Genomic DNA, 18,149 nt, shown 5'->3' on the forward strand with positions numbered 1-18,149 from the left:
TGAAGTTTTTTTTCTCAGACTTAAAAGAGGTCGCAGAATCAAAAATTTAAAACTTCTGGCTTGAATTGTCTTGATTAAACGCAAATGATGTTAGACTGGGCAGAGTTCATAGTAATATAACACTAGGCTATTTGACCACCTGTAAAAATGCAAACATTTTCTCTTTCCTTATATTTCTCGGGCTTCTAGCATACGAGCAAAGACAAAAAAAAAAAGGCTTAATTAAAGAATTCGTGCAATGCAATACTTTTAGAACACTGAATTATTCCACTTACTGGAAGGAATAGCTGTCCTTGGGTGTGTCTCTTTATCCGCTGTCTTTGGTATACATACACGAAATTGCCTTTATTTCTTGACTAGTTTATACATGGCATAATGTACTCGCCTTATATGCATAATATATCACGTGATTAGAACGCACTTGCAGAATTGTTTAAATGTCATTACATTTTTGCCTTTGTCATCATTCGTTTTCTTTAACAAAACTGAGGTAAAATGTCTTAACTGCTAGAATGCAGAAAACTGCTGTGTTTCTCAAATTTGAATTTACAAAACATTAAATTAAAATAGGATTTGTATGTTATATAGAGATTTTATTAGTTTAGTTTTGTTAAAATCTGAGTTTTCTGCGAATAATCCTATTCTGTTTCTGTCATCGTAAGTTTAGGAATTATTCTTGTTAAAAAAAAAATATTGCCTTGAATAATTAGGAGTCATGCATATTAAATACCTACTGTTATGGGTATTTATTTTGTTATTGCTATATTCTTCGGTATTAAAAGGTTTATTTTCCGCGTTGTCTATATTTTATTTTTGTTTTTTCAGAGGCCTTTTTATTACTATTAATGACTTGGGTCATATTTCTGAAATCCTTGGCAACTGGCCAGAAGAAAATGTGAAGGCAAGTACTTTTTTTGTTTTTTTTTTAAATGACTTTCTGGTTGTAAAACTCGTACTACGTTAGATTTAGCATGCGAATTCTGAACACTCTTCTTTGATTACGGGAAAAAATAGAAGAAAAACTGATTAAATTTTCTTGTATTTTCTATAGTAAATAAATGTTTATCTTTTTTCTGTGCTTACCAGTGGCTGAATGGATAAAATAGTTAAATAATAGTTTAGTGTTTGATATTTGGCAACTGGACGGGCTGCTTGCATGAAGTTTTAGTGGCCTGCCCATTTATAAACCTGAATACTAACCAATTTCTCCTGGAAAATCCTCCAGGAGCAGTCCTTTGCTTGTCGAATAATTCATGTTTGCTTTGCCTTGGGACAAGCGCGTTTTAGCATAGTAGACAAGTTACTATTGTGCATTAATTATAAATAATTTAATGTTTGAGGAAGCTTTTATTTAGCTCAATCAGGGGTGTTTGTCGCTATGGTCAAAACTTTGCCGTCGTTTTTTTTTTTTTTTTTTTTTTTTTTTTTTTAAATTGAGATGAAATGTTTACTAGCAAATTATATATTTAAAATTGAGATGAAATGTTTACTAGCAAATTATATATTTAAATCTGTTTTTAATTCTTAAGGAAGCGAATTCATTATTTTATGAAGGTTGTTTTGGAGGGCTTAATTATTTTTAACTGAGTGCAAAGCTAAACTGCCGACCTTCCTTGTGCTATACCATACCTATACTGTACCTACTATACCTACCCTACATATCTTTATATATATAAGCGGCTAAAGTGTGTGTCGCCGATAGTTTATTGTTGCCACTCGGAAAAATGAGCGCGGAAATTAACGTTTCCGCAGTTTTTAATTAATATCTCAACCGATTAAAATCGTACGAAGATGAGAACGGTATCGATGGATTCGGAGAATTTTTTGGAATGCGAGGATACACGTCTCGAATTTCAACTCGGCGCCATTCCGCAGATATTCGAGAAAAAATAATTTGGCACGTAGCCAAATCCTTCTAATAGGGAAAACCCAAGAAAGAAAGAAAGTGAAAAAATGTAGGGAAAACGTAGGGGAAAATTAGTTTTTAATTAATATCTCGGCTAATTAAAGTCCCACGAAGACGCAAATGATCAAATTGGCGTGCCACGGACCTGCAGAATCCAACGGTGTGCTTCGCTAAGCCCGGGAGCAAGCCGTTTCGGATGAGATAATGTTACTTCACTCCATATATATATGCAGCTTAAGTGTCCGTTTGTCGCCGATAGTTTGTTGGTTGCTTGCGTAACTGTACTAGCCAATGGGGTGAAGTTGCCACTGCACAGGTTTGCCGTTTCAATTGAGACGTAGACAATTTCCTGTAAAACTTGCCTTTGCTATATGTCTCAGGGCCATCCATATGTCTCAGGGCCAAACGCTTAAGCGTGTTGGAATTTTTTTACCTGAGCCTGCATTTGGACACGGTCAACTGTATGTTGCCTGTTGAAGAGTTCGTGAAAGAACGGACGTAAAGTTAAAAATAATGGATGGTCCTCTGCAAGGGCGAGCTTAAAAGTGATGGAAAGATCTACGCAAGAAATGTTGAGTACAAAGAGATCTTTGACATGTGAATTAACATTTCATTATTTAAATCACCTTTATTTATTGAGCTTAAGAAATGTACCGCCAGTGCTTTCCTTCATTGCACTCTACTTTAAGCAATTAAGGAAGTAGAAGGGAAAAACCCCGTAGAGCAGTAAGCAAAGGGGCGTCCTCGCCGCCTGCCCTGGGTAATTTAGTTTTAATTAGCAGACACCTTTGCACAAATTATTTTAATTAAAATTTATAATATCTAGAACAGCGGTCATTTCGTATGACCGAAGGCTTTCTAGTATATACCTACACTATATATACCTATACTGCTTCCTATTTTTCTGTATGCTATATCTACAGTGTATATGTATATTTTTATACTGCTTCGCAAATCATTTTTTATTAATTTCTGTTTTGAGAAATATTGTTAAATCTTAGTTATAGTCACAAGAACTGTTAAGTACATGACTCGTTCTACACGTCAGGAAACCGCCCTGACGGTATATTGATTAGGGGAGTTAACTGCGGTATCAAAAGTCCCGGGTTCGAATCCCGGAGAAGGCATCGTTTTAACTTTCCGCTCCTTCATACGAGGCAATGGTGGCCGCTTATTAGGTGCCTCTACAATAAAATAGCCACCACTTCTGGCCTTAGGAGGAGTCAATGCTGAACAGGCAAACGTTCTCAATTAGATTTAAGAAAAAACACTGAAAGCTTTCAGATTTGATATTACGCTCAAAGGGGAGTTTTTTTCATTTACATCACGTTTCGAGGGCATTTTGGCTAATGTCCTTTTGCGCTAAGAGGATTTAAAACTACATATCTTTAGAATTTCCGATAAAGAGTGTTGCGCACTGGAGACAATGTTTTTTTTTCGTACAGTGTTTTTTTTTTTAAACTGTACGGAAAAAAACTTTCCGCTTTGAAATCATTGAGTTAATCAAAAATTCGTTAGTTTTATAGACTATGAAAGAGACAATGAAACAAATTTGAAATTCCAAATTCGGGCTTCCACGTGTGCTTTTAGGCTGGAGGATTACGTTATTCAAAACTGGATGGCTCTAGGTACCGTTCTTTTTTCACACTGCCACAAACATACATACATTCATGCAGATCATTCGTTATTTAATTTCTTTAAATGTAATACAGAGCGATAATATTTAGTGGCAACAATTTAAAAAGTGAAACGGACATTTATAGTGAACCGATGCAAAATGCTGTTTCGACACTCATAGCCCTTAGGGTTAAAAAAAAATCTGAAAACTTTCAGATTTTATATTACGCCCAAAGGGACGTTTTTTAACGTTTTGTGTTTTACCTTTACTTATTAAATATCATGTTCTTCGCACTTAAACCATAAATTTAAATTCAGTATCAATATCACAGAAATATTTAAAAGAGCATATCTTTAGAATTTCTGATACAGTCTCGTGTACTGGAGATAAAAACTTTTATTCCCCGGACTGTGTAGCCATTCATTGCTTTGAAATCGTTGAGTTTGTTTATCAAAAATATTTTAATGTTTGAAAAAATATGATATAGATAATATATTAAAACAAATTCCAAATTGGGGCTTCCAGATGCCCATATTCTAGTGGAGGAGTACGTTATTCAAAATTGGATGTCTCTAGGTACCGTTGTTTTTTCACAGTGCGAAACACATACATACATGCTAGCAGATTCTTCATTATTCAATTTCTTTAAATATAATGCATGTCTTTAATATTTGGTGGCAACAATTTGAAAAGTGAACCGGCCCAAAATGCCAAAACGAAATGAATAGTCCTTCTGGGCGAATTGCGCCTTTGGGCTAAAAAAAGAAAGATAAATCGTGGAATAATTTCTCGACTTGAAAAATGATAATATAAACATTATTAGAAAATTTTTCAATTTTTTATAATAAATTTTCCAATATAAAAATCCACATTTTTTTTTGGCTCATTTGGGGGCCTATAAGCTCGGAACCCCAGGGCACTGCCCCGGGGGGGTAATTACGGTGCTGGATTTGGGGGGGTGTTCATGTTGCGATCTAATTATTTTCTCTCAGAATCTTCCATTATTCTGCTCATAGTATAAGATTATTTCCGTAAAATTTACCCCTTGCTTTAAAACTCGTTGAAATTGAACAGACATTTGAAATCAATAAATTTTCCGGACTAGTTAAGGAAATAAAATCGGTATACTCCTTTTCTAAACGCTATGTATACATATCAGAATTAAAGCTACGGTCCATAGAATGAAATAATTAATTAAATTTCAAAATTTATATGAATTTTTGTTACACTTTAGCATTTATGAGTTGCCGAGTGACGATTATTGGAGAAGTTAAGGCAACAAGAATCAGCCTAATGTCCGTAAATTTGCCGGACTAGTTTCGAAAGTTTCAACCTGCCTCTTCAGCTGCAAAAGTGCAAATGACAAAATGTAAAATGTTTAAACTTTCGCAACTGATGCTACAAATTTATGGATATTACGCTGATTTTTGTTTCCTTAACACCTCCAAAAATCTTAAGCATTTGTTTTGAATCAAATTTCGAGCTAAGAGGAACCCGTTTGAAAATTTTAAGAACTTGTAAGCAACCAATGAACTGAAAATAAGCTGTCGTTAAAGCCACTTTCCTACATTCCTTTAATGAATGCATTCATTGCACTCTGTAAGTGATCCTTCTTGAGCGTATCTCATTACAGCGTGTGAATTTCCATTGGAATTTGTGCACGATTCATCATTAGGTTGAATGGTTGAGTTAACATTCGAATTGATTCTCAAAATTTAAAATTCGGCACTTCTGACATAGGTTTTTGAACCAGTAGTGTTTTGGGTATTTATTGAAATGGAATGTTATGTCGATACTTGCATGATTTACGTCCTGGGAGAAGAGGTGAAAGTTTTCTTTTTGATAGAGTCGAGCACCTCCATAACGAACTCGAAAAGACCGGAAGTTTGATTCGCTATATCCGATCTGTTTAGAAGAAAATTGATCACGTCCCTAAAAATTGATGAATCCCCCCCCCCCAAATATTTGCATTGCCACGTCTCCTGAAAAAGTAAATAATTACTCTATTTTTTTTTTTTTTTTAAATCACACTAAGGGTTAACTGCGGTTATTGCTTGAGATTACTAAATTTAGTTTTCGTTGTTTTTCAATTTCACCGTGCGTTAATTATTTTACTCGATAAATTACTCAATGTAAATGTCATGCCATAGTTCCATTCCTACAGTTCTAACTTTATCTAAAGTACTTATTATAACTAGCACTTGTTCAGAAAATGGCAGATTGCAGCTTTTTTGAATGCTAAATGATTTCAGCAGTGCTTCAGAAACATCCTTATGCTTGGCTTTTTTTAAACTTGTTACCTAAATCTTTCCCCGATTAGAAATTATTAGATCTTGATTTTTTTCGAATGGTATCAACTGCAGATTTGGATAAAACTGTATTATCGGGAGATATCGATTAGGCTATATTTTGTCTCTATTTTTCGACACTACTCATATTTTACACTTGGCATACAGATGAAACATTGACACCAAACGTTTCCCCAATGCAGAGTGAAAATAAATATTTAAAACATAAGTGAAGCCTCATCTCTAATCTGCTCCACCCAATGCCCAGTGAGAATGCATTCAGTTTCAGCTGTGCATTGTTACAAAATACTCAGCTGCGGTAGGATAGCTTCTCCGCGGTTTAGGGTTGCCAGAAAATGGCAAGGGAAGGCAGGTTTGCCAGAGTTGACGCAAAATCGCCCATTTGGCGACAAAATAGGTGATATGCTATAGACGAAGATAGAATATTCTGGAGCGAATTCTTACCGGTTTGCCCAGAATGTTCTCGAAGGCAGACCAAAAGCTATATAAACTCTGCCTGTACACTGAGTAGCAGTGTATCGCGAGTTTTATTATGAAGAGTATCTTGAGTGTGCTGAGTTCCGAGAGCGATTGACCTAATCGGGAGCTGCGTGTATTGCCGTGAAGCTTTCTTTTTTCACCTTAAGCACAGCATATGAAAGTGGACGCTGAAAAGATATAGGGGCTTTACAGGTACAAGGAGCAGTATGAAATTAAGGAGCAAGTGAGCAATGAAACAACGCTAAAAAATATGGGTTCTTTGAACACGTTTGAAAAATTAATTTGATTACAGAAATATTACACTCACGCAGCTTTGCAAGAATCGTATCAATTATACCAGTCGATTCTTCGCATATTTTGATCCGAGTTGCGTGCATATGAATTTCATTTTTCGTTCTAAGAGAACATACAAAATTCAAGTTATAGATTGTTCGTCTCGCATGATCTCGAGTCTCTAACTCTAGTGAAAGTCAGTCCTCGCAAGTAGTGTTTTCTTTCCATCTGAGCTAGTGCGTGGGCCGTGGCAGGAATCTGGGCATATTTTCTGAGGTTCATTATAATGAATACTTTAAAAAAATATTTAGTTATTCCTTGTTTCTAAATTGCCTGAAGACTTTTAAATGTAAGTCAGAAGAGTTTATTTGTACTAGATAACAAAAAAAATTTCCGTACCCGTACATATTCAATCAGTGCTTTTTAAGTTACATTCAAAGGATTCTTAAAGTATCGTCATTCGAGGGAATAGAGAGGAAACTGAAATAATTCGAGGTGGGCGCTAAGTAAAAACCGTTCGGAAATTGTTTTAAAGCAATCGTCTGTCTTCTAAATTATGAGATTAAGAAGATCTATCCGTCATCATACGCTTAAAATAGTTCTCAATTAAAAAAAAAAAGTATAATAAACAGTATGATTCTATTTTTGCCCGAGTCAAAAACAATCTCAAGAAATGGTACGTTTTTGAAATTTTCATAACGAATATGCTTTTGTTAGTAAAAAATAAACGCAGCTAATAAAGGAAATAATTTTGTAATTTCTTTGTAATGTATTTGTTTGTAATAATAATTTCTTCGTAATGTATTTGTTCAGGAAGGTGGCATTATGGATTTACTTTGTCAATTTGCTGCACGCTTCTGAGACAGTAGCCGATCTAACTGCGAATGGGTCCAGTTGCCGAGCGGTAAAATTGCTTAACACTGGTAGTTCGATCCAGGAGAACGGGCTGGCGGCATGGGAGTTTTCGTGTTTTTCTCCATGTATAACGAGCCATGTAAGTCGATTCCCTTGAAAGTCCTCCACGAAGGCATCACTCCCTTTAGGCGGGTGTGGCCCAGTAGGCGACCTAGCGGTAAAGTCGCCGAACACTGGTAGTTTGATCCGAATTTCGAATCTCGCGAATGGTTAACTTCATGGGCGTTCTCGTGGTTTCCCCCTTGTGTAACGTGTATGTTACTGTGAAAGACCGAAATTGGAGAATGTCGACTTTCACCGGAGAATGTCAACGTTCACGAAATACGTCGGTGAAAGATCTAATATTGCATTACATTCTTGTACATTCGGACCCTCACCGGTGTATGTCGACAATCACAGATATGCTTTGGTGCAGGTCTAAAAGAGAGGTCATAAAGTGTGAAGATAGTTTAAGTTGTTGCAATAAATAAGATTTGAATCACGTAATTTAATTTATAAGTTTTTTATTACTATTATTTTATTTTCTCATTTAGAACGTACTGTATAATTAAATTTTAACATCTTATTATTTTCCTTTCTCATTTTGAATGTTCTGTGTGTTTTAAGTTCTTAATATTCTTATTTTAAGTCTCAAGTGCGTTTTTTCGTGACTGAATTACAGAGAAGAAAATATAATATTATTATATGTTCAACATTCCCCATTAGTACATGCTGAATGTCGACATTTACCGGTGTAAGTCAGAAATAAGTGTATTTGGAAAATATTTCGGACATACACCGAGCGACTATGTGAATTTTGACATTCTCCAGATTTCGATGTTTCACCGTAACATGTATACGAGTCAGTTTCCCTTAAAGTCCACGAAGGCTTTCTATAAATCCAGACTTTATTTCAGAAAGTAAATAAGTAGCTTTATTTTTCTCTTTTTTTCAGGCTATCGTCGTGACGGACGGTGAGCGAATTTTGGGCCTGGGTGACTTGGGAGCCAACGGAATGGGAATTCCAGTTGGGAAAATGGCTTTGTACACTGCTTTGGCTGGAATTCCGCCATCGGCCCTGCTTCCTGTCACGCTGGACGTCGGAACTAATAACGAGGTAAGGAATGCTCCATTCTAATATCTCCTTTTTCAATGCATTTGATCTTCTGCTCTGCGTTTCGTCTCTGACGATCGCGGAGAAAACTTCGAATTGTTCTTTCGAACTTCCCTACGCTTTTATTCCTTTCGCGGATGTGGATAATTATAGGAGGGAAATACTACCTTATCATTAAAGTGTTGAAATTTTCGTCAGTCGCTTTTCGTGACGGTAAGGAATGTTGAAACTGTCACCGGAAATGGTTTTTCTGCCAAGCTAAATTGGTTTTTGTCTACCTTGTGGTGTGAGAGAATCTTTAAAATAATTATCAACTGTAAGAGATGCACACTTGGAAGTTATTTTTGGCAGCTCTAGTATTTAAGTGTGACGGTCACTAATTTAAAAATAACTAAGCGCTATTTTCAGTAAAGGAAATTTTATTCATTATAATTTTGTGTTGATACATTAATTTTTTGCAGTTTAAGAGACGTCTGCTGTTGTGAATGGTTCTTTTTGACTGCAAGGAAATTGATATCCTCCCGCCAAAGCCACGAATCTGCGTTTGAAAACGTTTGCCGTGTGCATAGTTTTGGGGAAGGTCTAGTTACGACTTCAGAATAATTCTCACCGACTTGTCTTATGGGATACGCCTTTTTCTTTTTTAACGTAGTGTAACACTCTCGAAAATAGCATAGAAATGGTTATAAATGCGTAAACGATGATTGCAAAAAAAAAAAAAAAAAAAAAAAAAATTAATGATTTTGTGGTAGAGCTGATGATGTTGGCATTAATAATATAAACTGTCATAGGGAAAAGTTAATATGCTTTTTCAGAAATGTCCTTTGAATTTTTACCATACGTCTTGCAGCGGATTTCTTAGAATCCTCAAAGTAATGAAGTGCGGAATATATGATTTTTTTTTATTATTCTTTGAAAAGTAATAATAGTATCTTAGCTAAATTAGCAAGTAAACGCAGTTAAACATAACTTGCTCTTCGTATTAGGTCAAACTTTTTCATGAATTTTTCGAAACATCAGTTCTTACACATAGTATTTAATTCATACTGGTAACTTCAGATGAAGCCTAGGTAATGTTTGAAGAAATCGATATTCTCCATGTGTTTCGGTAATGCAAATTTCTCAAAGATAATTGCTGCAGGTAGCAGCAGTTTTACCCACCATATCAAGTTCTGGTCAAAATTTGAACCAAATGTTTCTATTAGCAATAAATAATTTTTGCCGCAGTTGTGTGGTTTTTCTTCAAATTAATTTTCTGTTCTCATTCTGACGTTTCAGTGTTGCAATTCCATATTGTGTTTTCTTAGTGATAATGCCATTAAACGGGCATAATATAATTACATGGGAATTAGAAAATTCTCGACTTTTCACTAAATTTACTGGATTTTCAGAAGGATAGTGCTTTACCGTTTGGCAAATCTTAGATTCATAAAGAATCATCAGACATATAATACGTCGAAGGATGAAATATGTTAAAGCTTAAGGTATTTTCTTCCTTCTTTCTGCATACCTTCGTGGTGTAACGGTTAGCACACTCGACGCGTATTCGAGAGGTCCAGGTTCGAGTTCCGGCGAGGGCTTTGCTTATTTTTCATGTCTCCTGTCCAAAAAACAACCTAATGACGCTACAGTGGCGGGTGTATATAAGGTATTTTCTTCTTCCTTTCTGCGTGCCTTCGTGGTGTAACGGTTAGTGTACTCGGCGCGTATTTGAGAGGTCCAGTGTTCTAGCCCTGACGAGGACATTGCTTATTTTTTCATCATCTCCTGCTTCCCCCCCCAAAAAAACCTGTCTCTACAAGCTACTAAGACAAAGCTAAACACATGTTTTGAAAGAAGACTATACATATTTAAGGCATGATTAGAACCAGAAAATAGTTATTTCTTTGAAATTGTCGTATCGGCCAACCAAAGTTTCCAATACTCATTAATATGCACGTATCGAAGATTTTAGGAAAATATAAGTTTCTGTTTAATTTGCTTATGACAAAAGGGGGGTTTGTTTTCCTACTTCATCCAATGGCCGAGAGGATGAAACTGTTAAGCATTAAAATACTCCTGGCTGAAGGAGTAATTTTTTAGGAATAGTGTAATTAGAGGCTTTATTTAACTCTTCACACCTAGGCAGCCGGTCTACCGAGGCAGTTTGCATATCGACTAAATAGACCAGCTGTTGGAATTATATTTAAATTTTCTGGATTGCAGGTACCTAATAGCTGTTTTTTGGTGAACAGCAAAAGAGTGACGTATTTCAATCCTTCTCAAATATCGATATTTTATTATCTTGATTCAAATCTTTTCAACTCGAAAATTATAAATTTATGTTGATGTTCCCATTATTATTTCAGCGACTTTAGCTTTTAGTTTTATAGAAACTACATCAAGATTTGTGGCATTTTACTAGGCTATTGCCAATTCGTTAATGCTTTCATTGTATTTTTTCACAAAAATGAATCTTATGGATTTGGATATACAATATATTTTTAATTCGAATATTTGGAATGAAACTGCAATCATATGTAAGCTATATAATTGTGATTTTAATTTTTTGCTCTTATAGAGTGCTAGGTAAATGAAGAAGATAAAAATGAATCATTATTTACCACAAATAGAAAGTGATTCATAAGAAAATCGGGATATTTTTTATGTGTTTCAAAGGATAATTTCGCTTTGCGTTAAATCTAATTGCGTTATGAATGCTTTTAAAGACGACGTTGGGAAATTTTGATGCATTTAGCGTACGTTTTCAAAAAACAGTGATTTGTTTCAATTTTCCTTTTTTAAAATACGTCCGTTGACTGTTTACTATATTCCTAAATATAGTTTTTCCTGCTGATATCTTCAGGGTCATATGTATTTTTAGAACTCAATATTTTGACGTATGTTTTCGTGTGCTACGCAGCAGACAGGAAACCCTGATTTCAACTTGACAGATAACACAGAATTTTCAATCACTCGGATATCAGCCTCATGAGCACGCGTCTGATAGTATGGGTACGACGGAGGGTTTCTGAACTCTTGGATTCTCGTAACATGGACTCTTTTCAAACACGCGTGCCCTAATTGATTTTCCAGAGGAAAAAATTTTTTCAAATAAAGATAATTTTTTTTTTCAAACGAAGAGTCTGTCTACGCGTAAAAATATTCTTCCCATTAACCGTATCTTAAATATTTATACTGCAAAGTATCCTAATCCATGATAAATACATGATGCCGATAACAACGTTTCAGAATTCTTTCACGTGTGTTGGGGATTCATAGTAGTTTTTTCACATGATGGGGTCTTGAACTTTGCCTTCACCAGATTTTTAGCGTCGGAAAATGTCGCCTTCTGAAAATTTTGAGATCAGAGTCCAAAATCTCAGACGAGATTTTACAATTAAATAAAAAGTTTATTCCCAACTGATAAAAACGTCATCTCTGTAGTTAAATAAAATTTATAACTGAAGTTCCAGCTCTCAAAAAATCAATTATGGAAGAGCCGCGTGTTTTTGCATTTTTCATTTGAATGCAAAATGGTGCAGACAGGAAATTAAAACGCCTATTGCCGTTTAATAAAATTATACACTTACGCACTTAGAAAACTGATATCCATATATTGCTATAGCATTGCACATATACTTGCGTAGTTTTAATCCATACAGATTATAGCTTCTCTTCTATGTTTATAGTGAATAACAGCAGCTAAAGTGAAATTCGGAAGTGTTAATATGCACCTTCCGAAGTGTTTTAATATGTAAATTTTGGCAGTGCTAAATTTCTACACTAAAGAATCTTAATGAAAAGTAATTAAGAAGTTGATTTGGGGAGGAGAATTGGATAAATGTAACAACTTTTAATTCTCCTGGTATCTTTCTAAGCCAAGAAAAATTAAGCATATTAATTCATTAACTTGTTTTAAATGTTTTTGATTTAAATACGTCAAGTAATGACTTTTGGCGTTCCTTATTGAAGTCATAAATTTGTAACATAGCGTATGCAAACATTTGATATAATTTAGTACGTTTATAGGATCCCCGATACGACCACATATAAAAATAAGCCTCAACTGGTCTTCTGTATACTATGCTCCTTTCAATAAAATGACAATTTGATATAGCATCTTATTTTAACGGACCATAGAGAGTCTTTATCATGCAAGTTCAATCTAAATTTAATTCCATTTGAATACGGAAAAAATATGCGTTTTGTTTTACGCAAGTAAAAAATAATTTTTTGTGTACTTAACTATTATCCCGTTGACCGGCCAATTATGGGTGATCTCTTCCTTTGGAATTTCGCAGTAAAGATTGGCGACCTTTGCGAAATTTCCGCTAACGGTCGATGGGATAATTCGTAAGTACCTTTCTTTGCGTAGTTTTAATGTATTGGAACAACGATGATATAATGAGTTTTTAGGATATGCTTATATAAAGGTTTATTTCATGCCTTTATTTGATCTTTGCTATTCCTTCGACCGTTTGCGGAAATTTTGACAACAGTCGCCAATCGTCAGTCTTTACTGCGGAATTCTAAAGAAATTGGAATTCATCCATAATTGGCACTAAATTACGCTATTTGGTGAGTCGACGAGATAAAATGTAAGTACTCTTTATTTTTGTTGAAATACACTGCTGGCCACTGTAAATGCAACACTCTGAAGGAAGCATGCAAATAACATGAAATTTACAACATGCATTAGCGGAGGTGAGCTATGCAAATGAGTAGAATTTCAGCGCAGACGCACATCACGCGCGCCTGTGGTGCCACTTCAAAGCGCTATTTAAGGCTTGGAGTTTTCGACCATTTCAAGTTCGGCAATTGTGTTCTTTTTTTAAAAAAAGATAAATTATGCCTCTTAGTAAACAGCGATCATCGTATGATCAAGTATGTCGACAGAGGAAGGTTAGTGGCCTACCGAGAGTGTGGATTATCTTGCAAGGAAATCGGTAGTCGTGTTGGACGAAACCAAACAACTGTAATGCGAATAATATGTGACCGTTGGATGCAGGAGGGTACGACGGACCTACGTGTTCGATCGCATCTACCTCAGTGCACCACTTCACGTGATAACAGGAAAATTGTACGCATGGCAGTGACGGATCGCTCAGTCACATCACGAACCATAGCACAGCACATTCAGTCTGTAACGCATCATCCAGTGTCTGCGCGTACCATTCGACGCGCTTTACAACCGAGTAGTCTGTCCGTAAGACGTCCATTGCTTCATCAACCCTTGACGCAGAACCGCAGACGTCTCCGCCGCGAATGATGCGAGGAAAGAAGGATGTAGACGGTAGAATGGAATGAAATTGTCTTTACTGACGAGTCACGCTTCTGCCTGCAACACCACGATGGTCGGAATCCAGTCTGAGACACCGTGGAGAGAGGATGCTGAACAGCTGCGTTATGCACCGGCACACTGGTCCTGCACTGGGTATTATGGTATGGGGCGGTATTGGATATCACTTTCGCACTCCTCTAATACACATTGCCGGTACTTTAAACAGCCAGCGCTACATCTCCGTGGTGTGGGAGCCAGTTGTCCTTCCTTACCTTCAGGGCTTGCCCACAGCCATATTTCAACAGGATAATGCGCGACCATACGTGGCACGCATTGTCCAATGGTTATTCGTCAATCGCCAGATTGAATTGCTTCCCTGGCCGGCTTGATCTCCGGATCCAATAGAAAACACGTGGTCCATGATTGTTGAACGACTGACCCAGAATACACCCCAAGCTGCCACACCAGATCAATTTTGGCAACGTGTGGAAGCTGTTTGGGTCTGCTGTACCCCAAGAACACATCCAAAGTCTCTTTGAATCAATGCCGAGGCGTGTGGCAGCTGTGATCTCCAACAATAATGGCTACTCTGGCTACTGATTCTGGAAAGAACCACACTTCACAGAAGTCTATAAATTTAATCATTTGATACTTGGTCAACATGTTATCTACTAAATAAATTTTGTTGTGATATCTCTTGTCTTTCGTTGCAATTTGGGTGGCCAGCGGTGTACAAAAGGATTATATGTTTGTGCAAATAGAAAATAATTTCATTAATTAAGCTTGTTAAAGAGTATTTTTTGTTTTGCTACAATATTTCATAAGCGTGTAGCTTTAAGTAAAATATGATTAACTAAAATAATAGTAAAATTATATGCTTATACGTACTTGTGTATTGGTATAAGTGCCTGAATAATTGGAATTTTTCAATCCGCCCCGATTATAAAGTTCTAATTAGGTTTTATATTTGAAATTTTACTGTATATGCCTAAAATGCACAAATACGTTTTTAATTATCCTCCTACTACTTGACCAGCGTATGAAATAAAATTTTATTTGCACATTTTTTTTTTTTTTTTTTTTTTTTTTTTTTGTTTGTTTGTTTGTTCCTAATTTGGGCTTGTTGAATACTTTCGGCTACAGTTTAGGCACAGGTTCAGGAAAATTTAAATTCATGATTAAGAATGTTAATTTATCTGTAGACCAGACACTCTTATTATTGCAAATGAATTCATGACGGGATTAAGAATGTTTTTAATTAATTATAGGCTTTGCTTGCGGACCCACTTTACATTGGATTAAAGCAGAAAAGAGTGAATGGAGAGAAATATGATGAACTGATAGATGAGTTCATGAAAGCTGTAGTTAAAAGGTAAGACAATACACTATTTCTGACTCGCTAGAACATATTAACTATTCCCATAACAAAATTTTATATATGGAAAACTTCTAATGTATGCAGTATAATTCCTAGATTACGTTAGATCATTGGGGCAGCTTTTTATAATTCCGTCAGTATGCCATGAAATCAAACAAAAAGCTATTTCCACTGATGAACAATTTTTTTAAAAAAATGAATACTTTTTCAAGTATAGAAACACTACTAAAAATTTTGGAAAATTTCGTGGCAACAAGAGAATATTAATTATTTTTTAGAATTGTAAGGTTAGGTAAACTGAGGTATGGCAAAGTATACGAAGGCTATCTAGTTAAGAAGAGGAATGCTTTTATAACGGGCTTTCTAAAGTATAGGCTCATGTATACATCATAAATTCAGAAAAATAAAGCATACAGCCGACCCGTTCGCCTGGGTTCGAACCCAGGTCGAGCTAATAATATTCAGCAATAATCAGTGATTTGTGAGACCTGAAAATTGTAAGAATAATTTTAACAAATTTTTAGCTATAAAAGATACGTAACAACATCGCAAACTTGCGCACCAGGCAAGTTTTTGAAATTATTAGCCAACAGGGCCAATTTTTTCAGAAAGGTTACTAATTTCGTTTTGGCATTTTACGTTGCTTCACTATAAACTGCGTTTCACTTTTCAAATTGTTGCCACCAAATATTAGAACCCTGCATTAAATTTAAAGAAATGAAAGAATGAAAAATCTGCATGAATGTATGTATGTTTCTCGCTATGTGAAAAAACAACGGTATCTAGAGACATTAAATTTTGAATAACTTACTCCTCCACTCGAATATGGGCATATGAAAGTCCAAATTTGGAATTTGTTTCGTTATCTGTTTTATATTTTGTAAAACTTTAACGAATTTTTTATTAGCAAACTCGACGATTTGAAAGAGAGCAATGGCAACACTGTACGATAAAAAAAATTATCTCCAGCGCGCGAGACTGTATATCGGAAATTCTAAAGATGCGGTTGTTTTAAAATTATTTTTCGATATTGCTGTTAAACTGAATTTTATGGCTCAAGTGCGAAGAATATGATATTTAATAAACAAAGTTAACATATAAAACGTTAAGAAAACGCCCCTCTAGGCATAATTAAAATCTGAAACTTTTCACATTTTTATTAAATTAGTTTTGTTTATTTTATTAGAGTACATTCATTTTCCACTAGTAATAATAAAATAACTATCTGTTTCATCGAAGTATTTCAATTGGTAAGTGACTACGTTTATGTAGCTTTAAGTCTACAAAAATTACAAAATAAAATGAAATATCACCACAATGATTACATACGATCCATTGCAAAATTCTTATAACTTCATTTTAAATCATTCAGCTGTAACAATAAAACTAAAATGCAGGAAAGTTTTGACGTATTTTCAGATTCATTTAAAAGCGAATAACAAAAGAACTAATTGAAAATAGCTCTCTGCATGGAAGATCTGATTTTCAGGAGGTTTAGGAAAAATTCATTTTTCATTTATAAATGGACTTATTTTTTAATATATCGCTTTCAGGTAGAAGGTAATCATCGCACTTTTTTGATCGATTTCGTGCCATCTGAACCTACTGTACTATTTATATGCATCAATGAACCACTATTCATGTTGTAGACAATCATGGGTTTATCTTTCTCCCAAATCTTTTTTTCAGGCGTGAAGATTCACAATTAAATTCCATTTCATTATAATTCTGGAAATCGACGAAAACTACTGTATTTTACTATATAACAACTTTAGTGCAAAGTATAAATTTTTCACCTTTTTTCTAAAAGAGGTACCAAACTCTTCATCCTTGCCAGGTTCGAGTTTCACGACTGTGACTTAATACTGCAAACTTATTTTAATGCCTGAGGCAAAAACAGTTTGACCCTCAGAACAGTTATCACTTTCACAATTACACGTAAATGTTAATTTTTCACTTCCTCTCATTTAGCAGGAAGTAACTACCTAAATCGTTTCTCCTTTGGTACGGTGTTTTTCTACGGTCCCTTTGGTGACTTCTTCAGTATCTTCAAAACTGCCGATTAATCTGTGTTATATTTGTCTTGTGAGACATCCTGCAGATTTGTAGGCTCAGTGTACCTGAATCGGAAGAGTATTTCGGATGGATTGGAGAAGATAAAATTATCTGTTGACTCATTCAGTGTTTTCAATATTAAGTTATATAATATGTATTCTTACGAAATATCCAGTTGCGTTAAGATAGCTTCCAGGCAAGGCGAGTTTAGGGTTACCAGAAAATCACAAAGGAAGGCAGGGTTGCCAGACTTGGCGCGAAATTTGCCCAATTTACGACGAAATTGGTGATATGCCATAGATGGTTGGAGAACATTCTGGAACGAAGCCTAAAAAGCTACATAAACCCTTCTTGTACGCGGAGTAGCAGTCTACTGTCGAACTGGTCGTCGAGTGTATCGCAAGTTGGTGCATCGTTGAAGCTATCGAGTGTATCGTCGAGTGCATCACGAATTGTAGCGTGGAGAGTCGAGAGTACGTTGAGTTCCGAGAACGACCGAACCGAGTCGGGAGCTGTATTCTAGTGCAAGCGGTTCTCAACCTTTTGACGCGTACCATCTAAACAAAAATTGAAAACCTTTAGTTCCACTACTGCAAAGTACTACTACCACCACCACAACCGCTCTTGAACATAATCTTAGATCGCATAAATTTACGAGTGTTAGAGAAACAATCAAGATGTTGGGGGTTTTAATTTTTGAATTTAATAGTTCAAAATACTTTGCTTCTTTGTGTACCACATGTGAGAACCCCTGCTCTAGTGCTTTGTCGTGAAGCTGTCTTCACCCTGATAGACTGAAGGCTGTGCTGCTGATTGTTTTAGCGTGCTTGTCGTAATTTTTCGACGACTGTAAACGTAT

At 35.5% G+C, this 18,149-nt stretch overlaps 1 protein-coding gene across 1 annotated transcript in view; it reads left to right on the top strand.

Moving 5' to 3' along the window:
- Positions 1 to 18,149, top strand: part of LOC118204792 (NADP-dependent malic enzyme-like) — a 93,012-nt gene that overhangs the window by 54,983 nt on the left and 19,880 nt on the right. The window contains exons 4-6 of the mRNA XM_085814090.1: positions 826 to 901; positions 8,436 to 8,597; positions 15,126 to 15,229. Of these exons, the coding sequence (XP_085670216.1) occupies positions 826 to 901; positions 8,436 to 8,597; positions 15,126 to 15,229 (342 nt within the window). The remainder of the gene's footprint in view (positions 1 to 825; positions 902 to 8,435; positions 8,598 to 15,125; positions 15,230 to 18,149) is intronic.

Source organism: Stegodyphus dumicola, chromosome 3, assembly GCF_044657685.1.
Source record: "Stegodyphus dumicola isolate Sdum_Otavi_A_Nest chromosome 3, ASM4465768v1".
In the NCBI taxonomy this organism is placed as follows: domain Eukaryota; kingdom Metazoa; phylum Arthropoda; class Arachnida; order Araneae; family Eresidae; genus Stegodyphus; species Stegodyphus dumicola.